General features: G+C 37.9%; 1 protein-coding gene across 3 annotated transcripts in view; it reads left to right on the top strand.

The window, feature by feature from the left end:
• The window catches only part of LOC109037860 (serine/threonine-protein kinase GL21140), an 89,852-nt gene that overhangs the window by 46,852 nt on the left and 23,258 nt on the right, over positions 1-19,742 (top strand). For all 3 annotated transcript variants that reach the window (XM_019052706.2, XM_019052704.2, XM_019052707.2), the window contains exons 5-7: positions 2,692-2,766; positions 7,353-7,506; positions 8,494-8,671. In XM_019052706.2, coding sequence (XP_018908251.1) covers positions 2,692-2,766; positions 7,353-7,506; positions 8,494-8,671 — 407 coding nt within the window. The remainder of the gene's footprint in view (positions 1-2,691; positions 2,767-7,352; positions 7,507-8,493; positions 8,672-19,742) is intronic.

The raw sequence follows: 19,742 nt of genomic DNA, 5'->3' as shown, positions 1-19,742 counted from the left end.
CGTTACTAGGGAGGTCAGAACTAGGTCTCTGCAAAGTTTCAAGCGAGCTGGAGTAGTGGCGCCAAAAGTGCAGCTGGCTCTTAGGCTATAATATTAGCATATCATTAAAAATATAATCTCTGTTTACTGCAGAAATTTATATTTGAATGACGTGTATAGTTTATTAGGTGTTTCGAGCTTTTATTCCGCTCCCAACTTTGACAAGTGAATCTATAACATTGAATGAAGGATGACATCTGTGTATTTACAAGTTTGCAAACTAAATGAGTGTACATTGGATTTTTTGCTCTTTTCCGACTTAAAGATACACTAATACATAACAATCCTCAGTCTTGACCATAGCCCATTAATAAGGACAAAGCAGCTATGTTCTCTCGTCATGCCGGGAGAGTTCACTTTGAGACCTTGCAGAGTGCTGCAATAAAGTAGCAGGTATACAGGGTGCGGCAAAAGTCCCGGGACCCCTGTTTAATTTTTTTACGGCTGCAGCTAGGAAAATGAAATTTGGAGGGTAGTCCTAGGTCAATGAAAGCTACTTTTTGACCCCCCCCCCCCAAATTTTGGGGGGGTTACGGACCCTAACTTTTTTTTTCAAATGGGAAGACCCCTTTTGCGATACCTCGTTCGAAAGAGCATAAAAAAAGAAAATGTTTCGCGTAAACCCGAAGTCATTATCTCAAACCGTTTCCTAATGGCGGCCGGTCAAAGTTCAAAATGGCCGGAAATTGGCACCTCTGCTATTTGCACATGGATTTGCTTAAAACTTGGTAGTTGGGGGGTATTTTGGCACGAGAAAAACGAATTTGACGTTAGATTTTTAAAAAAAACCCTAATTTTTCAAAATGGCCGCCGGTTTAGGCTCAAAGTGGCCGAAAATTAGACAAACTCGATTTTTTGCCGATGGATTCGCCTGAAATTCGGTTTTTGGGGGTATTTTGACCCGAGAAGAACGAATTCGACGTTAGATTTTTAAACAAACCCAAAAAATCGAGTTTGTCAAATTTTCGGCCACTTTGAGCCTAAGCCGGCGGCCATTTTGAAAAATTAGGGTTTTTTTAAAAATCTAACGTCAAATTCTTTTTTCTCGTGCCAAAATACCACCAGATACCGAGTTTTAAGCAAATCCATGTGCAAATAGCAGAGGTGCCAATTTTCGGCCATTTTGAACTTTGACCGGCCGCCATTTTGAAACGGTTTGAGATAATGACTTCGGGTTTACGCGAAACATTTTCTTTTTTTATGCTCTTTCGAACGTGATATCACAAAGGGGGTCTTCTCATTTGAAAAAAAAAGTTAGGGTCCGTAACCCCCCCAAAATTTTGGGGGGGGGGTCAAAAAGTAGCTTTCATTGACCTAGGACTACCCTCCAAATTTCATTTTCCTAGCTGCAGCCGTAAAAAAATTAATCAGGGGTCCCGGGGCTTTTGCCGCACCCTGTAGGAATAGGCATGTCTCCAAGAAATGTGTGGAAAGTGAAAAGGGGAGAAGGAGGATTAGAAGGGGTGAAAACTTTCATTGTATATCATACAAAATCTAACACCCTGCTCAGATATTTTGGTCAGCCTCTACTGATGTGCATTTTTGAGGGTACCATGTCAAAAAAAGTTAGACTGGGAGTGTGAGACTGACAGTCACTTAATTTTCAATTTTCGGTCGAATCTCTGTCATTCAACACGTTCCGTCTCAGCTCAAGTACTTGTATGAATTCAGGATTTTTTTCAGTTTCCCGCTGATTTTAATTACTTTCAAGTCTGAATGTTTCGGCAATATGCGCACCGTATCGCCATTCCGTAGCGAAGAAGATTCGTATCTAAAGAAGATGTTCGTATTTTAAAACTCATGTTATAATCATGTCTCCACAACGATCCATCCCAAATTACAACACATCCTGCCATCGCCCTCCCCCCTGGATCCGCCCCTGTTAAGATGACAAACTCCCGAAAAAAATATTCAGATGTCCAGTTGTGAATTTTTTATTTTATCCGCAGAGGGCCGCACTGTGTGCCGGTGAAGCGCTGCGCATAAACTGGCCGGAGGCCAATTTTGCACTCTGGCACGCTCTAGTGGCTGAAAACTGATTCTCATTGAAAAATGGCTCCTCCAAAATTTGATTGGGTGCAACTTTATTTCTCTTGATCTCGAGTTAGGTTAGGTTAAGAGTTACGGATGGAAAAATTTGAGAAAATGTGATTCTCGGCCTGTTTCAAACTTTCGTGCTCTCTTGTGGGTTTAATTTAAGTATAATGTTAATGTTCGGGTTCGCACAAGAACTTAATAATTTAAGTCTCAGTGCACAACTTATTCTTTTCAATTCTGCCTGAAATTTTCTCAGCTACAACTTTGCTGATAACTAATTTAATAAATGATTTAAGAAGACATAAGGCACAGGATGAAAAACAACGTTAAAGCTTTGAAACTTGCTACAGAATTGTGGGGTAAAATTCTATTAGCATTAGTTTGTTATGGAAAATGTGTCATTCCAAAAGCAGTTCCGATGTATGCGGAGATTTTTTAAATTGTTCTTACCGCATTAAAAATGGAACCAAGCGCAACTGAAGGTGTAAGCGTGTGTCCAATGCAAGTATGTGGTAATTTTTAAAATTTTACTGTGTATCTGTAAATCCTCTATTTTAAAATAAAAATTTGAGACTTTGATATTATTGCTCATTTTTTGTATGTTCGGTTTTTCAGAAGTTAAAGCAATACAAATCCAAAAGAAAAGTCTGAGACGTCCAGAAAATGAAAATAGAAAAGGCCTTGTATTAGGTATGAAGTTTCAATCTCTTTCCTTTTTCCAAGTAGACCTACTGGTAAAGTAACTGCAGTTCATCATAAATAATACAGGGTTAGCGAAAAGTCCCCGACTGCCACTTGAACGCATGCTCATATCAAAACGAAAGGAGGAGTATCGTTTTGGGCCTTTTCCGGCCCCGCCTGGATTTTGCTGAATGTTTCATATTTTCAAAATACTAGACCTAGGTAGACTTTGTGCCAAATATTTTACCGAACGGAGCCCATGCAAAGGTGCAACAACGCCTCAAACCCAGAACCTCGGCATCGAAAAATAGTTATTTTTGTCGACTTTTTTGACTAGAATCACTCTTTCAGCAGATGTTTCCAATGTATTTTTTTGCGTACTTTCCGTTTCTGGCCTTTTAAAAGGCCTCCGATAAATTTTAAGGGGCCTTATGGCCCTCTGTTGCCATTTTTGGCCCATTTTTAGGGTTTTTTTTTAATGTTACACACGCAGAAATCTATTCAAACCAAGAACCGTGTACGTTTTTGAAAAGAACGCAAAAAAATGAATAAAAAATGTTTGTGAAACTTTTTCCTACGCTGCCAAATTTTCGAGAAAAATCGTCCCAAAGAGCCAAAAATGGCAAAAATTCGATAAATTGCCACGCTTAAGGTTCAAGGAAGTGGAGTACAACTTTTATATTGACGTACGTAACAGCTCTTACCTCCATATACAACATTTCAAAAAATTATAGTTGTACCTGGATTCCCACAATGTGAAAATTGACCAGGATGTCGATTTTAGCGGCCTTTCTTTACTTGAAGGTAGCTCTTTTGAATGTTTCTCGACCTAAGTCACCCTTTATGGGTGTGCTTTATATGTATTTTTCTACGTACTTTTCATATCTGGCCTTAAAAATGGCTTCCTGTGAATTTTAAAAGGCGTAACGGAAAATTGTTGCCAATTTTCACAATTTTTAGGGGTTTTTTCAAGTTTACATGTGTGAAACTTAATTTAATCTAAAAACCGTGTACATTTTTGGAAAGAACGTAAAAAAATACGTAAACAGGATTCGTAACTTTTCCCTACGTTGCCAAGTTTTCGAGAAAAATCGTCCTGAAGCGCCAAAAATGCCAAAAATTGGATTAATCATCACGTCGAAGGTTCTAGAAAGTGAATTATGACTTTCATGTGGATCGTGGGACACTTTCCTCACGCAGTTTCTGTTGTTTGGTATATTCGGCCTGTAGCAAGCATCTTGAGAACCAAGGATTATCTCTAGGTTACAGGAATGAAGAGGTGAAATGGAGTGAAGGATAAGGTAAAAGCATCTTGAAGGTCCGTTTTGTCACGTTCGTATGAGCTATTACATGTTCCGTGAGACCCACTGCAATTTTCCATTTCCGATACGTTATTTGTAGTGAAATAAAACTAAATATTCACTTCCTAGAACCTTCGACGTGATGATTAATCCAATTTTTGGAATTTTTGGCGCTTCAGGACGATTTTTCTCGAAAACTTGGCAACGTAGGGATAAGTTACAAATCCTGTTCAGGTATTTTTTTACGTTCTTTCCGAAAATGTACACGGTTTTTATATTAAATTAAGTTTCACACATGTAAACTTGAAAAAACCCCTAAAAATTGTGAAATTTGGCAACAATTTTCCGTTACGCCTTTTAAAATGCACAGGAAGCCATTTTTATGGCCAGATATGAAAAGTACGTAGAAAAATACATATAGTACTTACCCGTAGAAGGTGACCAAGGTCGAGAAACATTCAAAAGAGCTACCTTCAAGTAAAGAAAGGCCGCTAAAATCGACATCCCGGTCAATTTTCACATCGTGGGAATCCAGGTACAACTATAATTTTTTGATATGTGGTATATATAGGTAAGAGCTGTTACGTTACGTCAATATAAAAGTTGTACTCCACTTCCTTGAACCTTAAGCGTGGCAATTTATCGAATTTTTGCCATTTTTGGCTCTTTGGGACGATTTTTCTCGAAAATTTGGCAACGTAGGAAAAAGTTTCACTAGACTTTTTTTTTATTAATTTTTTTGCGTTCTTTTCAAAAACGTACACGGTTCTTGGTTTGAATTGATTTCTGCGTGTGTAAAATTAAAAAAACCTCTAAAAATGGGCCAAAAATGGTAACAATGGGCCATAAGGCCCCTTTAAATTTATCGGAGGCCTTTTAAAAGGCCAGAAACGGAAAGTACGCAAAAAAATACATAGGAAGCATCTGCTGAAAGAGTGATTCCAGTCAGAAAAGTCGACAAAAATAACTATTTTTCGATGCCGAGGTTCTGGGTTTGAGGCGTTGTTGCACCTTTGCATGGGCTCCGTTCGGTAAAATATTTGGCACAAAGTCTACCTAGGTCTAGTATTTTGAAAATATGAAACATTCAGCAAAATCCAGGTGGGGCCGGAAAAGGCCCAAAACGATACTCTTCCGTTTAAGGATGCTCCTAGATCAAAAAGAGCTACTTTTAGGCACGTCCAAAATTTTGGGGGAGCGCTCCTCCCGCGAGGGGCGCAAACTCACGCGAAATTTTCAAATGGTAACCCCCCTTTTGTGATACATCATTGGAAAGGTAATAAACCAAGAAACTTTTTGGCGCAAACCGGAGGGTGCTACGACGTTTTGTTCTCGAGTTATCCTCGGTCAAAGTTCAAAATAGGCCTGTTTTAAAAAAAATCAATGGCTCCCCGTAGATTTTTAGAAAACTTTAATAGAGTGACATGAATTCCATCATCAGCACAAAGCCAAAAAATAAGCTCATTCCAACGAGTAGAAGCCGAGATATTCGCGATCAAAAGCCGGCTCCAGACTACGCGGCATTCGCCGAGTGGCGAGCCGAGTCACGAATATTCGGGGTTCGGGAAGTTACGGGCAGAGGCGATCGCTTCCACGAGTGTACAGCTCCACACTACTCGTGAAAGTCGTACTTGGCTCGTTATTTGGCAAATATCGAATTTCTGAAGAGAAACGGCGAATGTTCGCCAAGTGAAAAAAACCACCGGAATATGCTGCACCTCTTCGCCCCTTTCCTACAAAACAGCACCTGGATATGGGATCCGAACACCGAACATTCGGCTTGTAGTGTGGAGGGTGTCTTGGACTGACTTGCAAGTAGCGACGAGTGCTCGGCTTCGCGACCGAGAGCCCTTTGACTCGGTCACAAAAACTGACTCTGAGCGGGTTGGAACGAGTGCCAAGCCAAATGACTTGTCTCGCGTCAACTCGAGGCGAATGTTCCATCCAGACTAAGCGGGACTTGCCGAACATTCGGGACTTGGCTAGTAATACTCGGCGAATGCCGCGTAGTCTCGAGCCGGCTGAAAAACGGGCCATCATCTGTGCGGCGAAGACAAATGGGCGCTCCTCATCGCTTTTTCTTGTGCTTGAACACTTCTGACTTCAACCGGGAAACCCTTTCTCTCCTCTAGGTAGCTGCTCGGGCAGTGCGTCATGGAGTATCTCTGGCACTTACCCTGTGAAATGACTAGAGAGTTGCCGAAACAGAATCGGCAGATGTGGGGAGAAAGAGGACGTATGATTTTTGCACCGGCCGAAGCCGAATGTATAAGCACCTAACTGTGTGTGCGGTCTAATCGAAAATGCCAAACAACTAGAGGAGAGGGGATTTGCAAGTCCTCTGTCATGCTGTGATATGATAGAAAGTAGTCCGGGTTCAATTGCGAAAATCTCGGCTCCTACTTGTTCGAATGAGCTAATTTTGTGACTTTGTGCCAATGATGAACATTATGTCAGTCCATCAAAGTTTTATCTACTGAGAACCACTGAGCCCCCTGTTTTGTGTGGGATTCTTTTAAAAGTAAACTTTAGTCATGATGATCTAAAGTTTCCAATTCAAAAAGTGGCAGTGTCAAAAAAAAAGAGAAAAGCTTTACCCTGTCGTGTTCTAGACTCTGAGTCCACAGACTGTAATTCCGACTTTTTGCCCTTTTTTTGCACAAAACTGAACTAAGATGCTGAGAACTTATTCTATGATTTTCTTGAGAACGGAAACTGTGCAGAATAGACACCAATTTTTTTACCCTACTCGACAAAAATCCCTCCCCTGAAAAATTAAGTCTTCACCCATTGAGGTTCCTTTTCTTGTGGACAGAACCAAATTCTTATTTAATGGAAAATTTACTCTAAACGTGCGTAAAGTCTAACCAACCTCTGAAAGGGGCTGAATTTCAATCCCTCATTTTTTACTCAAATCGTAATTAGAGTTACATAGTGAAATCTGATGAGTTTCAGTGTAAGACTGAGGAGTGAGGCGGGAGAGCTCTCAGCTCAGCAGTGCATTAAGTCTGCCTTGCTGGGTTCTGGTAAAGAGGATAATACCAGTTTTGCTGTTATTTAAGCTTACAAGTTAGCCACACCCAAAAGGAACCCAGCTCAGCAAATCTGCACACCCTAGACAACATCAAAATGCCATCATTAGTATGCTGCAAAGCCTGGCACATAAGTACAATCCTCGCATTGTCTGCTGTTGCTGCCGAACAACTCCCTCGGTGAAATAAGGAAACACCCAAATAAATTAATTATTTTTTAATCAGTGCGCCATCTCATTTAAAATGTTCCCTCTATTTACAGAAAGAACTCCAAAAATGCCAAATAAAACTAAAGATATTGAAGTCAACAAGTCGGATTTTAATTTAAACATTCCAAGTAAAATTCTTTCCAGGCATATGTTGACCAAAATTATAGGCGAAGGAAATTTCGCCATCGTTCATCATTGTGTTGACAGGTAGGAGTAATATAATGCATATTAACAATTGTTAAACATGTCTGAATTGAAATGTGTTAAATAACAACAACTCCCCAATTGTTATTGAAGCAAGTTAGGAATAAAATGACTTTTAATTTCAATTTTCACCTTCATGAAGTTTATACCATAATATTTTTATTGGAAAACTTAATGAAACCATTTCGGTTTGCCATGATGCCATAAATATTCAGTTAAGGAGAGTTCGTTTATGCTAGCTTTTGCGTCCACTGTAATTTACCAGGCAGTTATCCAGAGTATTTCAAGAATTGTTGATATCTTTAAAAATATCAGTTAAAGAATCAAGTCAAACCATACGTTTTAAGGTCTTGAAATTTTTCATGTTGCTCTAAAATTGTGCTTAACCCAAAACTTATCTTATAATAAGCTTCTAAATCGTAGAAAATAGACAATTTCTCCTTGATTTTAATTTAATTATTAGTAACACGTTGCTTGATGCATGGAAAAAAATTATATTTTCATCTTTATAAAATCACCCATCTGTCTTGTCAGATCAATGGTAGATTTGTAGTCCCTGACATGAGCTGAAGAGTTGGTATTCATTGAAGTATTTTCATTTCGTGTAGTAGTAACACAATGGGGAAGAAGGACCGTCTAGTAAAATGAAAAGTGGACTCCACACAGCATCTTTCTGTAAAGAAAAAACTTTGCCGATCTTTTTTTTGAAGAACCTCCTATTTGTGTGGGGAAATCAATGGCAAATTATGTTTTTTCTGATATGTGCTGTAAAAATTGGTACCTTTCCATGTGATACTTTCGAAGTGTTATGAGGCATCACTGCGTATTAAGACCGCAATGGAAATCATTGGGCACTAACACGTAATTTCTTTGTCCAGTTTTTTCTTACTTATCATTTTCAAGTCTCTATTGAACATTGTTTGTCAGTGCACTAGAATTCGATTTTTTTCCTGTCATGCTACTTAATTCTCTTACTGTCATTTAAAACAGGACGACAGGTCAAGAGTATGCCTTGAAGATCATAGACAAATCTAAGTGTTGCGGCAAAGAGCACATGATTACAAACGAGGTTCAAATCCTAAAAACTGTGCAACACCCGAATATAGTGCAATATGTAGCAGATTATGAAACCCCAAATGAACATTTCATCATGATGGAGCTCATTGTGGTAAGTTTTCCGTACTGAGATCAGTATAGTCTAGTGCTATGTCACAGCATGATGATGAATGAAGCAATGAGTTGGGGACAAACAAAAGGTTCAGTTGTCAGGAAGTTTCGAAATCCACTCTATCAACAGAAAGTAGGATTTGAGAACTTCATCCTACCCCCAACTCTTAATACTGTTACAACCACTCTGTGAAAGTGTAAACAACAATTTTACTATCAAATTGTATCGGAAGCATAAAAAATAAAGACAATCAGGATTCTGTGGAAACAATTCTGAAAGTATTACAATGACTGTAACAACGATTCAAAAAACGTCTGAAAGTCCCAGATTTTGTCCTCAATCTGCAGCAGATTAAATAGCCGAAATCCAGGTGAAGAGAAAATTATTCGCAACAATTGAAAGAAAAAAACAAGCAGGAAAGCCCTAATACGTGGGTATAAGAGAAGCGCTCAGCGGTGAGTGCAATTTTAATGAGTCTCAGCTTTATTTTACTTCCTATTAACTAAGTATGTTTAAATTTGCAATAATAAAATTAAATAATTCTTAATATATTATTAAAACATCTAAAATGGTGCTTTACCCCCCCTCCTCACACCAAAAAAAAATTCCTAGATCCAAAAGAAAAAATAATTATCCATTACTTAAATATTGAAATATTATTACATAAAAAATCGTCGATTTCTCATAAATACAGAAAAAACTATTACCGCTCCAAAAAAATAAGTTTTCTAGAACACCTAGAGAAAATGTATCAAAGATGAACGTATCACTAAACGAAGCCAAATTAGTTGTTTTCATGCTGCCCTACTTGGACAAGTAAAAAATACTATAGGTAAATATATGAGAGAAATATAAATATTAATAGGTAAATGATGAGACAATAAACGAAATCAATCAACTACAACTGAGCACTGAAGGTAACTTTTTGCGAGTCGAAGGCACAAGGTGTCCGGTTCGGTGGCCGGCTACTAGGTTGCAGCATACTATGCTAAAACCTTCTAATGACCCATGATCAGAGACAACCTCTCCTCTGTTTATTCTCTATGATACTCTGTCTTCGTGATAACAGGATAACAACAATCTAATACGTAAATAGAGAAAGAGAATTCCTACAATACCAGAATTATAATCAGGGTAAATGGAAGTTACATTCTCTTTTTCCTCCTCATATTACCTTGAGCCATAGTAAAAAATCTTTCTCATTTTCCTTCCGCAGTTTTCCTTCTAACGGCAAATTTTTAATTGTTTTCTCCCGAAATCCTAGCTTACATTTCGTAGATTCGTAATTTCTCATATATTTTAGGAATTTAAATGCGTATACAGTAATTTCTGGCGAACCAAAGGCAGAAGTTGCCGCTACGCCTTAATTTATTAAGGTAACTTACGTTATGTGTAATTAATAAACCATGCTGGCCCAAATATCTGAAACCCTCTGCTGTGATAACATTCGAATCAGTCACTGTAACAGGGACATTAATATCTTCAATATGTCTTCAATGTAATCTGTACGTATATTGTAGGTATAATCGGGTGAGTAGGTATAACTTAACAAGTCAACGGTGAAACTACCATACCATGTATCTCGTTTGTGGTGCTTAAAAATCTCCCCTCCCATTTTATTATTTTGACGGAGAACAAATCAATTTTGCCCCTTGGTTTTCACAGAATTTTATTCGCACCGAGAAGATAAATTGCAGAAGTTTTTAAAAACTGACGTCGGTTGGTTTTCCGTGTAAAGAAGAAAGAATGATAGAAAGTCTACAACATTGCAATCTGAGATACGTGGTCTAGTAGTTTCACCGTTGAACTGTATTTTACAGAAATTGCATAGAGTACATAGTCGTAATGTAAATGGGAGAGCTGGCGCCATGTTCTGCTTGACGAATTCCGAGCCCGGTGTGCGCCGAGTTCGGGTCGCTTTTCCGATACATTTTCGATCCGAAATGGCGGTGTGGAATACGTGGTAATTTCTATCTCCTTTGTTGTTGTTGTTGTTGTTGTCATCGGATGGCCGGGTACCTGTGTATGGAGAACAATCGATTATGTATCGAAAAAATGACCCGGCGTCACACAGGAGTCTGGGAATTCGGGACATGAAAAATGCTTAAAAGTGGCGCCAGCTCTCCCACTTACATTACGACTCTATGTACTCTATGAGAAATTGAATTGTGAGTACGGAGCTGATCACTAGAATTACAATGCATAGATATGTAGGATAAAGGTGATCGCAACAGTATTTGTCATGAATGTTTCATGACACCTGCAGAAAAGATCGGTGGTTCCTGAGTGATGATAAGGACTTAAGGGTGGTAGATTTCGTTGAAACGCACGATTCTCATATGTATCCGTTGAGGCGTGGATTTTTGGCCTGCTGAGGAGTTGAGTAAATTGAGTAAATTAGAAATCGTTACACATAAGCTGATAAAGTTAGGAGGAAATACGATCAAACTGTAGAACTTCTGATACTTTGAGAATGTAAACAAAGACTCAACTTCAAAAAACTTTCGCAATATTATGAACTCAATTTACAAAAAGTCTCTGTGGTTCATGCATTTTTTAATCAAAGGTATAAGTTCTCCAACTGGATGAGAGATGGCCGTAGTGATCATTTGACGAAATGGGTTTTCTACTGTAAACTGAATCACCAAATACAAAAAGGGCACTTGTCCAGAAAACCAAATTGTTCAGGAGACACAAAAAACTGTTTATTTCGTGGTAGACATTTTTTGGAAAGTCGTTATGTTTCAAAAAATATCTACAACGAAATAAACAGTTTTTTGTGTCTCCTGAACAATTTGGTTTTCTGGACTTGTGCCCTTTTTGTATTTAGTGATTCAACTATCTAATCTCCAATTTCTACCAAGGAAACTTTTCCTGCTACTAATGAAGGATTATTTTTTTAGGAACTCACTGGAAATATACAAGGACGTTCATTCCCATATTTTTTACCTTTCCTTACCAACCTGTAAAACTTAACTCTGTCTTAAAACTGTCAACATAAATCTTGTAGATTTTGGAATCCACTCGTAAGACAAAATTCTGTATCTTGGGTCACGGATTGTTGAATCGACCGAGTGGTATCTTCAATCTAGTGTCACCGGCAGGGATACCGAACTGAAGCAAGGTATCAAAAGTTACAGAATCTGGTTGCAGAAATGAAAACCTCCTCATATATTATGAAAAAGGCGATAGAGGTGTATCGATTTCTATGTGATTTTGATTCTAGATTTCATGTATCGAGTCGAAAAAGCCCGCTGGCTGAAGGGGGTGTCCCAAATCCCAGAAGGCGGCTACATTTGTAAGGTGGAAGGGTGCATTTTTTTGAAAAAGAAATTCACCTAACAAAGCAAGGAAGGTGTCCATTTCCGTTTATTTCTAGCCCTGGAACAGAAAATAGGTGTGAAAAGTTTCTTTAATAAAACAAAGATCATAATAGTACGACTGATAGGAATATATGCTAAGAAACGCGCGTTCGCCCTACCTATTGAATTAACAAGCAAAACATACTCCCTTCCAATTGTAGTACGTCTCTAGCATTCCTTAACCATCTCTGCAAGAGGATTTATTCTCTTTTTCTTCGTCTCCCTATTACTGGACATTGCATGGACTTAATTAAAATCTACTTATCCATTCCTATTCGGCACACACTTCCAATCCATGGCGTAGGGTGGTGCATGTGAAAGTATATGCAGATGTTGATATCGTTGAAAAGGGTGTTTAAACTTGCAAGAGCACCGCAACATAAATGTAATAGGAGAGGATCCAGACCCATTTGTTTTTTTGTTAAATCGATCAGAAGACATCAATTTTTCTTTGCTCTTTAGGAGTGATAGTGCTTAAATGCTGAATGCAAGACGATAGCTCACAACATCCCTTGTATACGTCACAGAATCAGTCAAGGTTTATGTAAGCAGCTACTGTTCTTTAATGCGTTTACTGGTTGCGATTCAACCTGCCACATGCTTGGAATCAGAATAGGAATTACATTCAATACGCGTGTGTTAAGCATTTTCTCACAAAGACTAGAGGTTAGGCAGAAAACAAGAATAAAGAAAAAGTGACAGAAACGAACGTTAGAAATGAAGTAATTGGAGAACCAATCAAACTGAAAGTAACATTTAATATTACAGAAGAGAACAGTACATTCTTACGCTATAATAGGCCGTAATTGATATAATAATTAATTAAGCACAGCAAGTAAACCGGGATGAAGGAAAGTAGAGACAAGATCATACAATGTATAGAGACAAGATAGAAAAGATGGAAAATCATCAGATAAATTACTTGCTATTTATCTGATATTGATTTTATTGCCGCTTTAAGAAGGTTTATTTCCAAAAGAGGGATCTCCTCAGATATCTACTCAGATCATTCCAAACCTTTGATTGCACTAAGAAGGAATTGCATGATATGTTGTCCTCGCTTTCTAAAAATGAAACACTTCAGCATGATTTATCTGGTAACTCTATATATTGGCATTTTATTCCACCAAGAGCTCCTAACATTGGGGGATTTAACGAGGCTGCAAATACAACTCTAAAATTTCATCGGAAAACAGTTACAGGAAATTTTGTTTTCACTAATAAGGAATTCTAATACGCAATAATATTCTAATATTCTAATTCATAATTCTATTATGATTTCTAATTTTTTTCCGGCCAGCTGAATTTTAGGATGTGTGAATAAAATATTTTACGGCAAGGATGGACACACCAGAGTTGATGAACTTTTCACTATAGTAATGGTTACATAACTAGACCGATTTGTAAGTCTGTAACCATGGAAATTACATTCCGTAACATACCGCGTCCCTTCACGGCGCTCCTGAAGGGGGTTTTGATCGAAGTTGGTCTTGACATAAAAATTTGAGCTGGAATATCAAGAGGAGCACTACCAGATACTAAAAACCACAATTTCGAAATAGGTTGTTGGAGCTCCTGGAGAAATAATCGCGATTTTATGGTTTTTTTAGGCTTTTTCGGAAAATAGGCTCATGTATGGCAACTAAATTCTCCCCCTGCCCCATTTCTTCTTGGATTGATCTGAATTTTTAGTATGTTATTTTCTGGTACAAAGTACGACTCTCCTGAAATTTTCATGTTCCGGCTTTGCAAAGTTTCAAACTTCAAAATTATGGATTTTGCGAAAAAAATTGTGACACTGGCCCCCTGCTTCTTGGATCGTTCTGAATTTTTAGTATGTTACTGTTCGATATGAGGTTAGAATTTCCTGAAATTTTCATTGCCGGAAAATATTTTGTCCTCGCGTTGCAACGTTGCCAAGTTTTCAACTTGAAAATTGTGAGTTTGGAGGTAACTTGATGACATGGGCCCATGTCTGAAAGAATTGATCTGAATTTTTAGTATGTTATTTTCCCACATAAGTAGCAAAATCTCTGAAATTTTCATGACCGAAAAATTTTTTTACTCCCATTTCGACGTTGCCAAGTTTCGAACTTCAAAATTATATGGATTTGACCATAAAATGATGGCGTTAGGGCGGGACACCTTGCAGAATTGTCTTTATTTATGAGTAATCTTACGAAATGCTTCACTAATTTGTCCCTTCTAAACCGTAAATTTGCCTTGTTGCCGTTTTACTACTTTTATTCCGGATGAATGTACCTACACTGCATCTTGCTGAAACAGCAAATGCTGTTTTTTTGTTTTTTGTTTGTTGGTTTTTCGAGTGCATATGCATTTAGCATATCAAATTATATTTGAATGGACGCTGTTAAATCGAATGAAAAACCAACAAACAAAAAACAAAAAAACAAGGCAAATTCACAGTTTTGAAGGGACAAATTAGTGAAGCATTTCGTAAGATTACTCATAAGTAAAGACAATTCTGCAAGGTGTCCCGCCCAAACGCCATCATTTTATGGTCAAATCCATATAATTTTGAAGTTCGAAACTTGGCAACGTCGAAACGGGAGTAAAAAAATTTTTCGGTCATGAAAATTTCAGAGATTTTGCTATTTATGTGGGAAAATAATATACTAAAAATTCAGATCAATTCATTCAGACATGGGCCCATGTCATCGTGTTACCTCCAAACTCACAATTTTCAAGTTGAAAACTTGGCAACGTTGCAACGAGAGGACAAAATATTTTCCGGCAATGAAAATTTCAGGAAATTCTAACCTCATATCGAAGAGTAACATACTAAAAATTCAGACCGATCCAAGAAGCAGGGGGCCAGTGTCACAATTTTTTTTCGCAAAATCCATAATTTTGAAGTTTGAAACTTTGCAACGCTGGAACGGGAGCAAAAAAAATTTCTCGGTCATGAAAATTTCAGGAGAGTCGTACTTTATACCAGAGAATAACATACTAAAAATTCAGATCAATCCAAGAAGAAATGGGGCAGGGGGAGAATTTAGTTTCCCTACATGAGCCTATTTTCCGAAAAAAGCCTAAAAAAAACCATAAAATCGCGATTATTTCTCCAGGAGCTCCTACAACCTATTTCGAAATTGTGGTTTTTAGTATCAGGTAGTGTTCCTTTTGACATTCCAGCTCAAATTTTTATGTCAGGACCAACTTTGATCAAAACCCCTTTCAGGAGCACCGTGCCTTGAACCCTGCAAGGGATTCAACAGATTCTTTCAGGGAATTAATAATGGAGCAGACTTACAAATCGGTCTAGTTATGTAACCATTACTATAGTGAAAAGTTCATCAACTCTGGTGTGTCCATCCTTGCCGTAAAATATTTTATTCACACATCCTAAAATTCAGCTGGCCGGAAAAAAATTAGAAATCATAATAGAATTATGAATTAGAATATTAGAATATTATTGCGTATTAGAATTCCTTATTAGTGAAAACAAAATTTCCTGTAACTGTTTTCCGATGAAATTTTAGAGTTGTATTTGCAGCCTCGTTAAATCCCCCAATGTTAGGAGCTCTTGGTGGAATAAAATGCCAATATATAGAGTTACCAGATAAATCATGCTGAAGTGTTTCATTTTTAGAAAGCGAGGACAACATATCATGCAATTCCTTCTTAGTGCAATCAAAGGTTTGGAATGATCTGAGTAGATATCTGAGGAGATCCCTCTTTTGGAAATAAACCTTCTTAAAGCGGCAATAAAATCAATATCAGATAAATAGCAAGTAATTTATCTGATGATTTTCCATCTTTTCTATCTTGTCTCTATACATTGTATGATCTTGTCTCTACTTTCCTTCATCCCGGTTTACTTGCTGTGCTTAATTAATTATTATATCAATTACGGCCTATTATAGCGTAAGAATGTACTGTTCTCTTCTGTAATATTAAATGTTACTTTCAGTTTGATTGGTTCTCCAATTACTTCATTTCTAACGTTCGTTTCTGTCACTTTTTCTTTATTCTTGTTTTCTGCCTAACCTCTAGTCTTTGTGAGAAAATGCTTAACACACGCGTATTGAATGTAATTCCTATTCTGATTCCAAGCATGTGGCAGGTTGAATCGCAACCAGTAAACGCATTAAAGAACAGTAGCTGCTTACATAAACCTTGACTGATTCTGTGACGTATACAAGGGATGTTGTGAGCTATCGTCTTGCATTCAGCATTTAAGCACTATCACTCCTAAAGAGCAAAGAAAAATTGATGTCTTCTGATCGATTTAACAAAAAAACAAATGGGTCTGGATCCTCTCCTATTACATTTATGTTGCGGTGCTCTTGCAAGTTTAAACACCCTTTTCAACGATATCAACATCTGCATATACTTTCACATGCACCACCCTACGCCATGGATTGGAAGTGTGTGCCGAATAGGAATGGATAAGTAGATTTTAATTAAGTCCATGCAATGTCCAGTAATAGGGAGACGAAGAAAAAGAGAATAAATCCTCTTGCAGAGATGGTTAAGGAATGCTAGAGACGTACTACAATTGGAAGGGAGTATGTTTTGCTTGTTAATTCAATAGGTAGGGCGAACGCGCGTTTCTTAGCATATATTCCTATCAGTCGTACTATTATGATCTTTGTTTTATTAAAGAAACTTTTCACACCTATTTTCTGTTCCAGGGCTAGAAATAAACGGAAATGGACACCTTCCTTGCTTTGTTAGGTGAATTTCTTTTTCAAAAAAATGCACCCTTCCACCTTACAAATGTAGCCGCCTTCTGGGATTTGGGACACCCCCTTCAGCCAGCGGGCTTTTTCGACTCGATACATGAAATCTAGAATCAAAATCACATAGAAATCGATACACCTCTTTCGCCTTTTTCGTAAAAATCTCAAAAATGCACCCCTACTACCTCTCAAATTTCGCTGCCCCCTTGGATTTAGAGCACTGCCTTTGACCGTGGAGCTGTTTTTACATCAATAATGAAATTCATGACCAAAATTATCCAGGAATTGATTCACCACATCCACTTTTTCACGTAAAAATCTACAAAATGCACCCCTCCCCCTCCTGCTTCTCAAATTTAGCCGCCCTCTTTGATTTAGAGCACCCCCTTTGACCAGGGAGCTGTTTTGACAACTTAATGAAATCCTTGACCAACATTATGTAGGAAATGATACCTCACTTGCCCAATCACGTAAAAGTTAAAAAATGATCTCCCTTGCCTTTCAAAATTAGTCGCCATCTTGGATTGGGGACACCTCTTTTGACCCGGGGGCTTTTTTGACTTCATATATGAAATCTGCGACCATAATTACATAGGAAAAGATACCTCACATGACACTATAGGAACATTTTAAAATACCAAAATCCCATACGTCTTTATTACGGCCGCCATTTTGATTTTAGGCATTTTGGGGGGTGCTCCGGGGTCGGACCGTGGTAAAATTTCAGTATGTTGTTCAGGAGGATCTACTGATGACGTTTACATAGAAAAAGTGTGTTATGCAATTTGCTCCGGGTCAAACCGTAGTTCTCCCTCACTAACGCGATAGAGATAACATTTTTATAATAATTATGGCAACAAGGGGTAGGGGTGGAAGGAGAGGGGGTGTTCTCATACTTTCATTAAACAAGTAGATACTCCCAATTTCATAATTATATGTTAAAAGTAAGATCCTGGAGAAATTTTAACAAGTGGCTACGCGTTGAGTCGGAAGGATCTGTTGCTCTCGCGCGTAAAAAAAAATCTCGGGTTTTTTCCGCGTAGTTTGGCAACAAATCATCGTTAAATTTCGTTAACATACCGTTTTAAAGCTTAAACAATTTTTTAAAACTTTTGAAGAAGGCATTTTCTCCGATTTCTAACGATTTGGGACCTGAAATCAGCTTTAAAGATTTTTAGTAAAAACAAATTTTCAATTTTTCGTAAATTTGACCACTATGGTAATTTTTTCTCCAAACGTTGTTGTCGTTAACATGCACCTGTTTCAATTTCTGACAATTTAAAAAAAAAAAATGACCTCAGTACGATAATTTGATGCCAAGTTATGTGCGTTGTTCCCTGATTTTTAAGGGCTTTCCGCATGTCGGAAAGTTGGGGAATTTTCAGAAACTACACTCCTACTGGGGTACATTAACGCCCTTTAGTTGGAATTTGCCTCCGAATTTTTTCCACCTAAGAGGCTTGATTGCCTGGACTAATCAAGAAGGTACAAATCGCTGCTCTTGAACTGCTCAAAATGATCCTGTCATTTTTCTATGCTTTTCAGCATGAGAATGCAAACTGTGTTGTAATTGGTGCTTGGGCACAACTTAAGACACTTTCAAACTCTTAAATTTTACAACACAAACTCTACGAGGTGGATGGCTTATGGACGATAGATGAGAACCAAGGAGTAGGCGAGACGCGAGAAACAAATACGGGAGAGTGGTGTCATCGTCATCTGAATCTGAATCGTGGCCTACAGAAAATGAGGATTGATCTTATTAGGCCAGAAGAGTGCCAGCGAGGCCAAAACTCATGAACCAATCAGCAGCCTGATTGTTGAAATTTTTTGTTTGTCGGGACGACATAGATGACATAGGTTAAAAGGCGGAGCGTGATTGGTTGGCTATGTCTAATCGTTGCTTTGTCGGGTGGGATGATCGACATACTGTCGGAGACTCAAGAGGTCCTGTTAGCTTGTCGAGAGGTCCCGTTAGCTTGTCGAGAGGTCCCGTTAGCTTGTCGAGAGGTCAACCGGACATAGACACGACAAAGCAGCGATAAGACATGGCCGACCAATCACGCTCCGCCTTTTAACCTATGTCATCTTTATCGTCCCGACAAACAAAAAATTTCAACAATCAGGCTGCAGAGAGGGGCAAAAGGATGGTAATACTCTCCAGTACCTAGGTGAAAGACACATAACCTAGATGTAGGGGAATTCTACTAAGCTTCAAATAAGGTTATAACCAGTGGTAAAGTTTTTGGGAAAAAAAACTCGAATCCTGGACTTTCAGAGATAATTATAGGATAACTATAAACCGAAAAGTGAAGAGAGTTTTAGGACTGTTATTTATTTATCATGCGAATTTGTGTTCAATCGTATTCATAGAGGTATTATCAGGTAATCAAAAAAAAAAAAAAAATTTTAAAAATGGTGTTCCGGGGATGGATGAGTTGGTGTGCCATTTGACCGCTGGAGCACTCTACTATACTAGATCTCTAGTGGCAATTCGAAAGCAATAAGCGCCGCTTATCGGCTGAGCGCTGAAAAGTGCCTCAGAATTTCAATAATCGTAAGTTTTTTGAGAACAAAATACCTTGTAACGAAAATAGTAAACCAGGCAACAAAATAAAGAGTAATAAGCCAATCACTGCTCATAGAGCTGTTCAAAATTACTTAATCCAGAAGGGCCATTGACCGTCAGGAATATAATGCGGTAGAGTTTTTCATAAACAGTTTGTACCCTATTAATTCAAGAAGTATTTTCTCCGTTCAAATTTTCAACACCTCTATGACCAAAGGTCAGTTTATTATATTTTATTTTTTTGCCGAATCTACAATTCATATTTCCAGGCACTTTGTTTTCTAAAAACTCACAATCCTTAAAATGTTTTTCGTAGATTTTTTTCTATTTTCAATAGTTGAAGGTAATTATTTTTACGTACTTTTCTCTTCCTCATTCGACAGGATAATGATTTTCTTCATTTTTTATGTTTTGGTCACAATTCAGGAGTAAAA

Source organism: Bemisia tabaci, chromosome 2 (genome assembly GCF_918797505.1).
Source record: "Bemisia tabaci chromosome 2, PGI_BMITA_v3".
Classification (NCBI taxonomy): domain Eukaryota; kingdom Metazoa; phylum Arthropoda; class Insecta; order Hemiptera; family Aleyrodidae; genus Bemisia; species Bemisia tabaci.
This window is presented reverse-complemented; position numbering and strand designations above follow the sequence as displayed.